This window comes from Xenopus tropicalis, chromosome 2 (genome assembly GCF_000004195.4).
Source record: "Xenopus tropicalis strain Nigerian chromosome 2, UCB_Xtro_10.0, whole genome shotgun sequence".
NCBI lineage: Eukaryota > Metazoa > Chordata > Amphibia > Anura > Pipidae > Xenopus > Xenopus tropicalis.
Genome location: NC_030678.2, coordinates 83,401,877 through 83,417,370, shown reverse-complemented (window position 1 = coordinate 83,417,370; position 15,494 = coordinate 83,401,877). Strand labels below are relative to the sequence as shown.

The following is a 15,494-nucleotide window of genomic DNA, read 5'->3' as shown; positions in this document are numbered from 1 at the left end:
TCCCCTAACAGGGTAGGGAAGGGTGTTCTCTTTAAAGAATGCTGTTGCCAATATCGGTCAGCCTTATTATAGCGATTGCTAGAAGCTCCTGCTTTATCTCCTGTGATACTGAGTGTGTGTGTGTGAAACCCAAGCATGATATGGAGACTACAGAGAGGCTGCTCTTTTACATTCCAAGTTGGAAGAAAAACAGAATGAAATCTCAAAAACAAAAATATCTTGTTGCTTCATTCAAGATGCCTCCCCTCTGTTTTCATGGGATTCCATCTGCACAGAGCTATAACGATTTGTGTGCATTGGTTTCATTAATGGTTAAACATTAGAACTTTGTTTATTGTATGAACAGAACATTCTTTTCTTGCATATTTACATTAATGTAAGAGAATGAAAAGGCAATATGTCAAGTCTCAGCTGAAGCAGTCAGCTGTCAATATTTATCACTTATATACCATTTATCCATTTTAAAGGGGTTGTTCAGCTTTGAATAAACTTTTAGTATGATGTAGAAAATCTGCAACTGGTCATCATTTTCATTTGTTGCAGTTTTTGAATTATTTCACTTTTGGTCCAATTTGGAATTTCAGCAACTGTCTGGTTGCTAGGGCTCAAATTACTCTAGCAACCATGCAGTGGTTGGGATTACAGGGTAGAATATGAACAGAAGAGGATTTGAATAAAAAGACAGGCAATAAAAAAAATGACAATAACAATAAAATTGTAGCCACGTAGAGCAATTGTTTATGGGCTGCCGGGGTCATGGCCTCATTTAAAAGCTGTACAACCACAAAAAAAGCAAATGGCACTCAGGGCTATAAACAAGGGAAAAACCCTTAAAATTTTATTGCGGAGGTGCAACGTTTCGGGGCGACGTGACCCCTTTATCAAGCATCACGTCGCCCCGAAACGTTGCACCTCCGCAATAAAATTTTAAGGGTTTTTCCCTTGTTTATAGCCCTGAGTGCCATTTGCTTTTTTTGTGGTTGTACTGGTTTTGGAGGGTGCCGATCCCTCCAGCAGTGTGCACCGGGCATACAATTTTGGAGTACTAGGGTGTGCGGATAAGGTCTCTGTAGTACTCATTTAAAAGCTGGCAAGAGTCAGAAAAAGAAGGCACATAATTCAATAACTATAAGAAAATATGAAGACTAATGGAAAAGTTGCTAAAAATTGTCCATTCTATAAAATGTTTAACGTTGAATGGAAGGTGAACAACCTCTTTAATATAAGTAGATGCTGCTCTGAGCACATAGCAGTCAGTTCACCTAAATTGTAGAATTTCTTAAAATATAATGTAATGTTCATTACAAGTCAGGGTTTGGAAACTACATCCAGGGATTCTGACAGGTTTTGCCTATCTCTAAAACAGAATCTATGGAATTTGATAGGTCAGTGTATAATTAAGTTTTTCAATTAATTAAATCTTTAATGATAATGAAGAGATCTATTCAGCACACAGTTGACATCTGTTCCTAATTCCCCTGGGCCACAAAAGGAGGCATATAGATACTAAATTCAGACAGAGAAGGTGCCATGCAAAACACAACAAAATGCTGAGGTGCTGCAAGATACTGTACTATAGATACATTTATATGTGCCACCCAAGTTAGCAAAGGCAAAGCAATTATTTCCCCTTTATCCAGAGACTGCACAAAATATGACTTGCACTATAGGGGGACACGGGGAATATACCTTGGTGCTTTAGCCTTTCCACTGCATAGAAAGCTGGACAGAAGGTTTTTAGACAAAAGCTGCTTAGGTGGGGCATCTAGCAGCAGTGCCTTCAAACTATTGTAGGATCACATTCTAGAACAAGCACTGAAATATGCACATACTATATACAGATGTATTAAAGTGGGAAATTAATACAAAATGAAACCCAGCAGTTCAATTGTAATTTCTATTTATCCACACTAAAAATGTAGATACCCATTCACTTTCTGTGGGTGTCAGAACTTAGCACAGGTCAACAGTACCACTTTATAACAACCCACCTAAATTATATGCAGGGAGAAAGGAAGGGGGGTTGTAGGAAGATCTTAAACAGGATATGACCCATATTGACTAGTACAGGTACGGGATCAGTTACCTGGAAACCTGTTATCCAGAGAGCTCTGGATTATGGAGAAGCTATCTCTTATAGAATCTATTATAATCAAATAATTTTGAAAAATGATTCCTGTTTTCTCTGAAATAATAAAACAGCACCTTGTACTTAATCTAAACTAAGACAAAATTCATCCTTATTGGAGGCAAAACAATCTTATTGAGTGTATTTAATGTTGGAATGATTTTTTAGTATACTTAAGGTATGAAAAGATCTCTTATTCGGAAAACCCCAGGTCCTGGGCATTCTGGATAGGGCAGCACCAGCATTTACAGCTCAAAAAAGGGCACTTACAAACTTGCAAAATGTACAACCCAGCCTGCCACCTTGCCCCTACCCCACACGTGTATGTAGAGGGGACATTTTTATTCACAAAACTGAAATTTCCTGGATAGCAAGGAGAGATGAATGCAGTTTATTAGGCTTTTACAAGCAATGAAATGTAAGAAGTACATTCTTCTAAATGAGGAATCTCATGACTTGCAATCCACTTGCTTTCCAAAATAGGGCGTTCACAGATATCTGGAAGTGCCTAATATAATAGATGCATCCCAAGGGAGTGTCCAATAGAAATTGCCATTTACAAATAAGCAAGAACAGATTCCCCAATGTGAAAGAATCTCTGAAAATACAGAGCAATATGGCACTGCAGGTTAAGCATTCAATGTCCATTATTATACTAATTCCTACAGTGCCAGTTTTAACTACATTTATAATTAGTATATGTAGAAGCATTAATTTTTGCAGGTATATCACATCCTTAACTTAGTCCAATTATGGATGTGACTTTAGCTCTATTCTTGTTTTTGTCAGCCATATTATTCAAAGAGTCCAAATGCTCCAAGGAGTTTTTTTTCATTTTTCTGAGACTTTTTTCTAAGACTTTGAGTCACTTTTCCTCTCTGTTTGAAAAGTCTCTAGCTATGAAATTTAGTCCTGAGTTAAAGTGTGAAACATGAGGATCGAGTTGTAGATTTTCAGGGCTGGTCCCAGTTTGAGGCCGAGTATCTTCACCAGGTCGTTCTGAGTCAGAAGCAGAAAAGCTTCTCCGTCTATTTGCTGGAGTCATGGAGAAGGGGGAAATCATGTAGCGGGGAAAAAGAGTGAGACATGGTGAGAGGATAATTAATAATAAAACAAAAAAAGTTGTACACACACAGACAGAATACATCCCAAGCGATTGTCAGGAAAAAAGGCTATTTTGTGCTCAGTACAATGGCAGCATGATCATAAAATTTACCGTACATCATTTATATTTACACACCCTCTGTACATTTTCAGTTACAAAGGACATTTTACACAAAATCTTACCCTGCTGTACCCTTATTGTCCACAATTGAGTCAAATAAAGAAAGGAATAAACAAAAAAAAAAGGAAGAGATGCAAAAGTAATGATTATATTCCCCTAATGCACAGTGAATAATCTTACCTCATCTCTGAATACCGAGGATTGTTCTGTACACCCTGGAAGCTGGTGTACAAACTGAGCTACCTGGGGGTGGGATAAAATGGTAAATAGAAGTCAAAGTAGCAATGCTTAAATCAACCAAAAGCAGAGTAAATGAGCATAAAATAATCATCATCCCTTGCTGCATTATACTGTTTGTGTATACTCATACAAATATATCACATACAATAGCTTATAAATACAAAAATTGTTTCACATGGAGATTTCTAATAAAGTATATTTTTAGTAGTAAGTGCCACTAGAAAATCCCCGGTAGAGTTAGTCTGCATTATTTCCTGTCACCACAGAGTGTCAGAACATACAAATAAAACAAAATAAAATATCACATACATGGGTAATGTAGTAACTCGGAAACAAGATTTTGCAACCTGCCATTCAACTTTTAATTGCGAAGGTTCACCATTTTGACTTTAAAGACACAACAATATTCTCTATTGCTAATTAATCTGAAATGTCTATGGTCATAAAAAGCCAACAGTCAGGTTATGTTTCAAATTGACACTAGTGACCCAATAAGTAACTTTTACTTTACAGTAAGTTACATCTGCATGCCAGGAAAAAAATAATTATTTCCATTAATTTTCTAACAACAAGTCTGTATATTTCTTGTCTTCTTCCTCTATGTTTCATCCTTACCTCATCGGCACTCCACTTGCCGACACTTTGGGCTGTATACGACGATACCTCAGGAAGCAGGTAACACTGCTGCTCCCAGCACATGTGGATGCGATGCCCAGGATCAGAAGATAAGGAGGTCATGAACACTGACTGGTGTAAAGCTTGCTCCAAACTGACTTCACAGTCTAAGGACAAAAGCAGCACACTAATTGCACAGGCATAAGTTCATAAAATGTGCCTTATAAATAGTTAAGACATTAAAACCAGAGAGGCCAACTGTACATACATACACAAAAAAAGCACACAGCCTACTGACCTGTTCCATCGGTCTCTTGTTTAATAATCTGCAGGCGAATGTAGGTGTGAGATCCCCTACAGAAAGAAATAATGGTCAGATGTCCAGACACAATGTAAGAAAAAGTTACTCCTGCAAGTTACATGTACTGTGTCATTTTTTCTTCTACTTAACAAAAACCACAATCAGGGGGGCTATAGGGGTGCTGATTGCAAGATTCACATATTGTGAAAGGGGTGGGGCCAGGTGCTTTAAAATAATAGGCGTGGCCATGGAAGATCAGGGTGCATGCAAGTGAAGTTTTTTTTTTTTTTTTATCGGGCCCAACCTTACTTACATAACCCAGGGGGTCCCAATGATCTATGTGCTAATAATTGTTGTCACATAGTGAAGGGTCCTGCTAATGATGATATAATTCACTGATCTGTCAAGACTGTCACTATGCTGTATAAACCTACAGACTCACCTCTTGATCTGTGGTTTAGTTTCAGTTTCCTCTTCTAACCACTCAGTTCCCTCCCACGGATTGCTCCGTCCCCAGCGTTCCTCTACTGGAATTGGAGATTTTCTGTATGTAGCAAAAGTTATCATGTGATAATTAGACCACCAATAGCTAAGGCTAGCTTAATAGATCAGTGGCCCTCGTTAATAAACATAGGAAAACACTGAAACCAATGTGACATTTGCTTTCAATAATGGTACCTGATCATAGTTAAAGGGGTAGTTTGCTTTTAAGTTAACTGTTAGTATGTTATAGTCTGTTCTTAGCAACTTTTTAATTGATCTACATTTTTAATTTTTATAGCTTTCAACGGTTTGGCTTTCTCTTCTGACTCTTTCTAGCTTTCAAATGGGGGTCACTGACCCCAGCAGCCTAAAACTATAGCTCTTTGGAGACTACAATTTTATCTTTATTGTTTTGTTTTAAATGTATTAATTATTTTTCTATTTAGGCTCTCATTATTCATATTCCAGTCTCTCTTTTAAAGCACTGCCTGGTTGCTAGGTCAAACTGGACCCCAGCAACCAGATAGCTGCTGAAATTCCAAACTGGAGAGATGCTAAACAAATAATAAGTAAAAAAAATAAGTAATAAGTAAAATAATTAAAAAAAAATGCAAATAATAAGAACGTAGAAAATAATAAAAAATGAACGCCAATAGCAAACTGTCTCAGAACAGCACTCTCTACATTATACTAAAAGTTAATTCAAAGGTGAACAACCTCATTAACATGGAATCAAAACACCACAGCATAATCTAGTTGATAATATAATTTAGGATGAAACGCTACCACCAAATTTCTTTTTTGACTGATAGACTGCCACGGAAACTTCTAACTTTTATATTTTATAGGACATGCTGTTAAAACAAGCCAGACACTCCTCTCAGGATAAACATTGTCTGCACTGCAATAGCAACAGGAATTACTTCCACAAAGAGTAAGGGAAAAATTTTTACTGAGCATTGTGTTTGTCAGATTTCTTACATTGCATAATAATCCATTCTTATTTTAGTTATCAGGGTCATTTTAATGCAATCATAGTATGGAACTCTCTTGCATAACTTCACACTAGCAGAACCTGCAACCACGGGGTGGCCTGGTATTTACCCACATCTCTCTTCAATACATCATTGAATCCAAGCAGGTGGATGGTGAGGAGGTGTGCTGCTTGCTGCTGTGGTAATGCATTGTGGAGAGCACCAAAGATGTTTTTTTCTGATACATAATACTACCTACTTTGTTATTAGTTAGGGCATATATTTGTGTTAATATATGCTCTAACTCTCAGCGTTTATATAGATTTATTATAAATTAGTGGTGTTTAATGTTTGTGTGACCTATAGAGGTGTGCTACATAAAAGCGCCACAATAGCTTTTATGCGCATTCATGTATCTGCATTCCAAATAAACACCTGCAATATGCAACCCATGGTGGCACTCCACATCAATAAAATCACCCTTCGGCGGAGGAGAAAGTACCAAAGTTAGACTTGGAAGACATCATATGTTGCATCGGGCTGCTGTAATCACTGGTAACAAATTAGCAAAAAAAAAAAAAAAGTTTTTCTTATTTGTCGACTGATCATAATAGAACGGTGCATGTCTGTTTTTTAAACAGGGACACTATTTTCATTAAAGATAGCTCATACAAAAACAAAGATTTAAAAACGTTTTAGTTATATCACCTTGATTGGGGGAAGTCACTGGAATCTGTTGTAGGACTAGGTGTCCCTGGCCTACGTGAACGAGTTGCGTTTTGTACTGGTGATGGCCGCTCCCCGCTAAGACGATCCTGTAGCAAATTCTCTCTATTCAGATTAACTTCTGAGTATGGGCAGCCCACAGCACTATGAAAGAGATATAAAAAGTATATTATATGTGACCTTCTGTTCTTTCAGGCTCATGGTGTCGCTCTCACTTACGTGTAATGTGTGCCATATCTGGATCCCCTTACATGCCCAATTCCTGTACAGCCAGCAATGGGACATCCCTGCCCGGCTACAGCAGCCATGTCTGAGGCACCTGATTAAAGAAATGGAGAACTGCATATGTTGAATTCTACCGGAATACCCCAATTTCTCTAATACTAATACAGGGTAATGCAAATTCTAATAATAAGATTCCCCATGTGGTTTAAATATCTTACCAGGAGGCAACTGGAGTGCGTGTCCAGTCTTTGCACACCATCCTACAGGGTGAATATCAGGGCTGTCAACATCCACCCAAAAATCATACAGGGAACTCCATCCATCAAAATGCAACTAGAAGAGAGTTCTATAATTGTCATGGTGCAAATCAAATACATATATACCTAACATATTTTGTTCCCTGTGTTATTATATATATTTATAAAAATATCTGTATTAGAAATCACCTTAATGCGGTTATCATCTTTCTGGACAGTGCTGCAGACTCTGATTAACATAGGATTTCTTTGGTCCACTGCTTCTAGCTTCATTTGTGGCTGATACCCATGAGGGGGGCGCTGTGATGAGAATATAGAAATAAGAAGGAAGAGAAAAGGAGAGAAAATTTAAAAAAAAAAAAATAAAGTGAAAGTCTATAACTGTCCACTTCATACCTGGACATAAGAAGTCCTATTTCTTGGGGAGGAGGCTAAAAGTTGTCTATGTAAATGGGTAACTTTAGCTCATGTACAAGTCAGAACAGATATACTGTATATCACAGAATGGTTTAAAGGCAGACTTACTGATTTAAAGGCAGACTTACTGGTTTGAAGGCTCGTGCTGGTGCTGCCTGAGCTCCAGTTTTTTCAAGATAAGCTTCCCAGGTGAAACATTTTGGATCTTTATATTCTAAACACCATGGAAACACAAAGATAAATTGTATCTAAGTATTATTGTCATATGAGTATGGAGACTGAAATACAAGTGCTCCCCATTAGGGCCCAATCATTTGGGTTGTTATATTCAAACAGCATGCTCTCTATATTCATGATCAATTCAACGGTGAAGTTTAAAAAGGCCAACAGTCAGAATAAAAGCACCAATATTTTTAGATCGTAATAGCAACATTAATGCTGTTGAGCAAGCCTGCATTTTGTGTGTTTTAATACATGAATAAAATAAAGGCAGTTGCTTCAATATAGCCCCCTCACCCCCCACACACCAACTTACTTGTACTTTTAGTAGGTTGAGGTGGATTGCATCATTAGTATACAGAACGGAGCTAAAATGCATGTGCAAAATGGCAGCACATTCCAATTACTTGGCAGATCTGAATCCTCCGTGGCGTGCTGCCATTTTGCATAACTGTATCTTATTTTGCAGCTCAGATTTTACACTTCACCTTATAAATGCCAGAACCACCCCCTCATCTCTTTCCACTGTACAGAAAAACTGCAGCATTCTTGTTCAGCTGCCACCATTCTTATTTGTCCAAAAACTATGAGCAAGTCTGTACTGAATTTCTGGAAATGTAATTGATAGACCTGCAACATACAATAACCAGTGCCATTTGGTAGTCAGCAACACACTGACACTTGCTTTTGTGCCACCATCCCTGCCCTTTTTCTCCCCAACAGGAAAAGATATATGTCTTTCCCTGTCCTGCTTTCGACTTCCGTCCACAGGGTTAAATGTGAGACTATAACCCAAAGTACTGAAATTGCCATTTGTCATTTTCACAACAGCTTTATAACATCAGATGGGCCCTTCAACGCTTATACTTGGGAGACTTATTTTCTCATAGGTATCATGGCAATGACTGAGTACACCCTGGCCATGTGTAACTAAGCAAAGTACAAATCCAAAGCAAAAACAGAACTTTTTTGAACAGATGAAAATCCTCAGTGCCAATTAGTAACCCTTTTAGCGCCAGATGGTAATTTATGTATCTATATATGATTTGAAAGCCCTATACCCCTAAACACACCACTAACAAATATGACCAGTATAGTGGACATTTAAGATCTGTATTGACCAACAGAAATACAAAAAGCATTTTCAAAGCACCCATAAAGAACAAGCACAATTTAGACTGCAAGGCAAATTGGTAAATTGCAAAAATGCCCCCATTATAAGTTATTCCTAAAATTTTAGTTTTCAAAATGTATGTTTTTTTGAACATTGTTGCTTCAGTCACATACTTGGCCTTATATGCCTAATTAATATCACTATGCTGCTGTACGCACTTGCTTAGCAACAATATTTGTGGAAAGAAAAATCAATTTATCACAGATAACCACAATGTCATACCTTGGGATTCCCACAACAGTGATGTTCCACTGTTGAGATCAGGAGCAGTGGCTTACTATCGTATTAAAGAGGCTGTTCTTATTTAAATTAACTTATATTTTGATGTAATATTATGAGACATATAAGAATATGTATTTCAGCTTCATTTTTTGGTTTGCGGTCACTTTAAAATTTTATAGCTTTTTCTCCAGAGGCTCTTCAGTCTAGAATTTACCCTAGGAAATTAAGTCAGTAGTTTAAATAAAAGACTAGAAGATGAATAAGTATGGGCCTGAATAGAAAAAGAAATATTAAAAAATAATAAAATTAAAGTTTCACAAAGCAGTAGCAAGTGGGGCTGTTAAACCCCAAGTTGAAATCTGGAGAGAATCAGAATAGGGACATAAATGATTCAAAACCAATTAAAATGAAATGTTGCAAAGACTAGACTATTCTTCCACTTGATAAACAGATTTTGCGTGCCTATCTAACACGTGATGCTACATTTCATTATACTGAATTAACTGCAGATATGTGTATAGAAATAAGAATAATGTATGTATATGAATACTACATTTCCAAACCTACTCTATCCTTATTCATACAAATAGATATGCTATTCTAAAACATCCTTCTTGACTACCAACTGAGTAATGTTTCCTTTCATATTTCTCTAATTATCAAGCTATCGACCATACCTGGTGGTGGGGTCAGAGCAATTGCAGATTCTTGACAGTACCCAACTGGCCTGATATATGGGCTGCTTGCATCACACCTGTATAAGAGAAAACAGACTGCTTTTACCTTTGAAAGTTAGGAAGCATTATGGCAGATTCCACTGAAACATACATATACACAAAAATACAGACATCATGGCATTTTGCCTTTGTGCTGTCGCTACACAGAAAGCTTGTTTTTCACTTCAAATGTCTATGTTTTTCTCATGAGAAAAGGTGGAAATTAAGGACAATTATGAAAATCAATTTAGAATTTACTCTTTATTTAAGAAATCCTGCACAGCAAGAATGACACCCAACAACGTTATAATTTAGTAATACATTAACAAAATATAATACAGGCATAGCACATCTAATTAGGAATCAAGGTTTTCACTGAATTTAAATCACTAAATTAATATCTAATCCAGTGAAGCACTGTAGAGTGAAAATTCCCTTCTCTTGATTCTTCCTTTGAAATGATGCACAAGTTAGCTAATGGGGAAACATATCTGCCACCCCCTCATGCATACAATGCTGCTGAAACAGAGTAGTAGTATATAACCCCTTACACCTTTAGCAAACTCTTTATCAGGACCCTCTCCTCAAAATAATAATATAAGAAACAATGCTTTAATGTTTATCCTGAAGGAATTCCAGATGTAACTAAATCTGGTTTCAAGTTGCATTACTCAACTTACTAGGAAAAGGTGCCTTATTAGCTACTTTACCCCAGCAATTCTATCAAATATTCAGGGCTGTGGAGTCGGTAGATAAATTCTCCGACTCCTCAGTTTCTGATACTTCCGACTCCGACTCCTCTGTTTTTAATATGCTAATGTATTTTATACATTCATACAGTCAATGAAAAGCATGCTTTACGGTCACTCAACGTGTTCGTTTATGTACTGCGTGCATTGGGCTTTATTTGTGAATTGGGACATTTAAACTTGCGACTCCGCCTCCTCGACTCCACAGCCCTGCAAATATTTATTCAAGTAGGGATCACTAGAACATATATTCTCTCTCTCTCTCACACACACGCAAAAAAAATTGCCTATACACACAAATGTAATACCAATAGTCATAGCTGTGGTCCCAACTGTCGAAGTGAATAAGAAGTCTGTTCTCCACAATATCTGAAATTGTTGCTACACAAAGTAATGAAGGATTTTTACGATCTACAGCTTCCAGTTTCATAGCTGCCCGGAAACCCGATGGAGTAACAGGCTGTCAACAGAGGAAGAGAGTTTAAATAAACAAACACAAGGGATAAAAGGTAGAGCAAAACATGGAGGTATAATAAAGAGAAGTATATTTTTTTTAAAAAAAGGTAGAGAAAGGGTGAATTTCTTATTTTACCGTGTTGTAACTTTTAAAGAGTGTTTTCGGAGCCCCTTGAGCTTTGCAGTGTTTTAAGTAAGCAGCCCAACTAAACTCTCCATCTTTATAACCTGCAACCATAATGATTAGATAAGAAAAAGATCTTTTGTGTAATGCCGTCATAACAAAGTAAGCCCTTTTACGCACAGAAATGACTTAAAATTGCAATCAAGTTAATGCCTAAGAACTGGTTTATAGTAGGCACCACAACAAATGTGTGCTTAGAGTAAAAGCATAACTATTAGGTACAGGGACATATAAGCAAGCCACCTTTAGCATATACTTATACGTTTCTTTGCTTTGCCAGTCCTAATATTTCGCATTGTAGCTAGAGTAGTGTACTTCCTTTGTAAAAATTATATACTGAACAACAGTTTAGCAATCAGTTAGAATTTGGGCAAGGTGTATAAATTATATAGAAACAGCCATAACCGGAATTCTATTAGCATTAGATGAGAAGATGGAGACTTCCAAACCTACCATGGCGCACAAACTCTTATTTTTTTCTATTTTACAAAGCAAAACAATGCAGACTTTAAACAAAAAAATGTTGTGTGTGGTATACAGTCGGTCACCTTTGGGAGGCAGCAGTTTGTGTCCTGTCCTTTCACACCATCCCACAGGGTGAATATCAACCGAATCAGCATTAACCCAAAAGTCATAGCAGTCAGGATACCCATCAAAATGGAGCCGCATTCTGTAACCTTGAACCTATAATAAAAAAAACCAAACATCACGCATTACAAATTAATGCAGAAAGCAATGATTATCAAGTGCAATTAAGGTTTATGTACATAAAGGCCAAACTAGCCACCTTGGAAAGATTGATAATAATACAGTAGTTTTATTGCTCAGGGTGGCTAATGGTTGCCTATGCCTCTAAAACTTTCATAGCAAAGCAAAACTACTGAAACTTGATTTTAGTGATTATTATTGAATTCACTATTGTTCTTGATATTGATATTTGCCCTTATAAACTTTGTGTGCAAAATTACAATTTAAGATATTTGATAAATCAATGTATATTGGTCAAAAAACTTGTTCAGCAGAGCAGAGCCAGAGCAGAGCCTGGCATTCATATTTAGGATGTTTTATATTTGTATCTAAAAATTACACATTTAAATTTAGGAGAATGTGTACTTTCCAAAATATTTGGTATGCTGGGGTCAGAGTACTTTTTTGATCACACATTAAACAGGCAGTGTGTATTTGTAGAAAAAATATAAGCCATGAAACTAGTGTATACAAGGTTGATTCTAGGGTCATTATCTGACAGATACTGGTGTTTTATCTTGGAATCTAACAGTATGTGGAAAATAAGATTTATTAAAAAAAAAAAAAAAAAAAAAAGAAATCGAAATAACTAGTTTTGGATATATTTGCCATCTTTTGGATTTGTGTACTTTCCAAAAATACATGGCTTTCCGGGGAGTACTTACATTTTTTATGGTTTACCCCACATTACATGCAGTAAATGCAATTTTGCAGTAGCTGAAATTTCATTTTGGGGCCCTACATGCCATATATTAAGTAAACCTATGCATATTGGGCATCAAACTGTTCAGTAGACCCCACATTAAGCCATGAAACTAGTGTATACAAGGTTGATTCTAGGGTCATTATCTGACAGATACTGGTGTTTTATCTTGGAATCTAACAGTATGTGGAAAATAAGATTTATTAAAAAAAAAAAAAAAAAAAAGAAATCGAAATAACTAGTTTTGGATATATTTGCCATCTTTTGGATTTGTGTACTTTCCAAAAATACATGGCTTTCCGGGGAGTACTTACATTTTTTATGGTTTACCCCACATTACATGCAGTAAATGCAATTTTGCAGTAGCTGAAATTTCATTTTGGGGCCCTACATGCCATATATTAAGTAAACCTATGCATATTGGGCATCAAACTGTTCAGTAGACCCCACATTAATTTTAGGGTGTTTTATGATGATACCTAATTACATGGGGGAGATCCTTTAAATTGCAAGCTTTTAGCAATTTCTCAAAATTGTCAGAAATGTATACTATTCTGTAAACTTCAGCAATGCATTTTGGATTTGCCAGAATGTGCGCTTTCAAAAAGGAGGTTTATGTACTTACCGTTAAAGCCTTTTCTCTCCAGTCGTAAGGGGGACACAGGGACCATGGGGTAAAGGGTCCCTCCCATCAGGAGGCAGGACACTGATGACATCAGAACTGAAGACCCTCCTACTCTCCCTTTATCCCCTGCTGCCTCTGAAAGGCGCCAGTTTGTAACAAGTAACTGAGAACTCTAATAACATCTCTCAACATAGTAGAAAACAATAAACTATAGAACAAGAGTTCGGGGAGGGAAGCCCTGTGTCCCCCTTACGACTGGAGAGAAAAGGCTTTAACGGTAAGTACATAAACCTCCATTTCTCTCACGTCTAGGGGGACACAGGGACCATGGGGACGTAACAAAGCCACCCATAGTAGGGAGGGAAGAACTCTGATGATTTAGGAAACAACTGCCTGGAGCACCTTTCGACCAAAGGCTGCTTCTGCAGACAGGTAAGTATTGAAATGGTAATTTTGTAAACGTGTGTGGAGATGACCAAGTGGCCACTCTAGATACCTGCTCAGCTGTGGCCGCATACCTATGCGCCCAAGAGGCTCCGATTGCTCTAGTGGAGTGAGCCCTGAGCTTTATTGGAGGTGCCTTTTTCCGCACCAGATATGCGCGTCCCACTGTCTCCTTTATCCAGCGAGCAATTGTGGTTTTTGTGGCTGGAAGGCCCTTACGTGCCCCTGAGGGTACTATGAACAGAGTATCTGTTTTCTGAATTGGCCTTGTCCGAGAAACATAGACCTTAAGGGTTCTTACCACATCCAGTCTGTGCAATCTGGCTTCCTTCTCATTCTTTGGACTGTTACAGAATGATGGTAGTACAATCTCAGTGTTGATATGAAATGGAGACACTACCTTGGGAAGGAACCCCGGAACCGTACAAAGTACTGCCCTATCATCATGAAAGTTCAGAAATGGTTCTGCGCAGGACAATGCGCCCAACTAAGATACTCTTCTGGCCGAAGAGATTGCGACCAGAAACACAGTCTTCCATGTGAGAAACTCCATTCCCACCTCCTTCAGTGGTTCGAAGGGTGTATCCAGAAGCACTGATAGTAGGAGATTGAGGTCCCAAGGTGGCACCGGATGTCTGAATGGGGGAGAAACTCGAGAGACCCCTTGCAGAAAGGTCCGGACATCATCCTTGAGGGCCAAGCGCTCCTGGAATAGAACCGACAAGGCTGATACTTGGGCCTTTAATGACCCCAGTTTGAGACCTTTTTGGAGTCCCTCCTGCAGAAACTGTAGCACCCATGCTAGTCTGAATTCTGGAAACAGAAGATCCTCCTTTTCACACCATGCCCTGTAACATTCCCATGTTCTGTGGTATATCTTGGATGTATTTGGTTTGCGTGCCTTAATCATGGTCAAAATTACTTCCTCTGAAAAGCCTTTATGTCTTAGGATTGCCGCCTCAAGAGCCATCCCGTTAAGGCGAATAGCTGAGGATTGGGGTGAAAGAGTGGCCCCTGAGCGAGTAGATGAGGGGACGATGGAAGTGGAATCGGAGGTTCCAGCGATAGATCTAGTAGATTTGAATAACAGGATCTCCTGGGCCAGCAGGGTGCCACCAGGATCACTGTGACTGGTTCTCTGGCAATCTTTCGCAATACCCGAGGTAACATGGGGAGAGGAGGGAACACATAAGCTAGTTTGAATCGCCAAGGGACTGTCATGGCATCTACTCCCTCCGCTATGGGATCTCTGTACCTTGCAAGGAATCTGTGAACCTTTTTGTTTTGCCTTGACGCCATTAGGTCTATTTCTGGTTCTCCCCATGTCCTGGTTAGTAGTGGAAAGGCTTCCGTCGACAGACTCCATTCTCCTGGATCAAACTGGTATCTGCTGAGATAGTCTGCTTCTACATTGTCTATTCCGGGAATGTGTATCGCCGAGATCTGAGTGTCCATACTTTCTCCCCACTCCAGTATCTGGGTCACCTCTAGGATTGCTTTTCTGCTTCTCGTGCCGCCCTGCCTGTTGACATACGCCACTGCTGTGGCGTTGTCCGACTGTATTCTTACTGCTTGACCTCTTAGAATGCCTTCCCATGCCTGAAGTGCCCGCAGTATGGCCCTGATCTCTAGGATATTTATCGGTAGTGATGATTCCATCCGTG

The 15,494-nt window shown here is 38.3% G+C and overlaps 1 protein-coding gene across 2 annotated transcripts in view; it reads right to left on the bottom strand.

Annotated features, from left to right (window-relative positions):
• Positions 1-2,496: 2,496 nt before the first annotated feature.
• l3mbtl3 (L3MBTL3, histone methyl-lysine binding protein) overlaps positions 2,497-15,494 on the bottom strand; it is a 29,126-nt gene continuing 16,128 nt past the window's right edge. For both annotated transcript variants that reach the window (XM_002939485.4, XM_004911584.3), the window contains exons 9-22: positions 11,860-11,995; positions 11,264-11,355; positions 10,980-11,131; positions 9,884-9,960; positions 7,720-7,805; positions 7,364-7,474; positions 7,136-7,250; positions 6,912-7,011; positions 6,675-6,836; positions 4,952-5,053; positions 4,507-4,562; positions 4,209-4,375; positions 3,534-3,596; positions 2,497-3,163 (exon numbers count right to left, since the gene is read on the bottom strand). In XM_002939485.4, the coding sequence (XP_002939531.3) occupies positions 3,035-3,163; positions 3,534-3,596; positions 4,209-4,375; positions 4,507-4,562; positions 4,952-5,053; positions 6,675-6,836; positions 6,912-7,011; positions 7,136-7,250; positions 7,364-7,474; positions 7,720-7,805; positions 9,884-9,960; positions 10,980-11,131; positions 11,264-11,355; positions 11,860-11,995 (1,548 nt within the window). In that variant the 3' untranslated portion in view covers positions 2,497-3,034. The remainder of the gene's footprint in view (positions 3,164-3,533; positions 3,597-4,208; positions 4,376-4,506; positions 4,563-4,951; positions 5,054-6,674; positions 6,837-6,911; positions 7,012-7,135; positions 7,251-7,363; positions 7,475-7,719; positions 7,806-9,883; positions 9,961-10,979; positions 11,132-11,263; positions 11,356-11,859; positions 11,996-15,494) is intronic.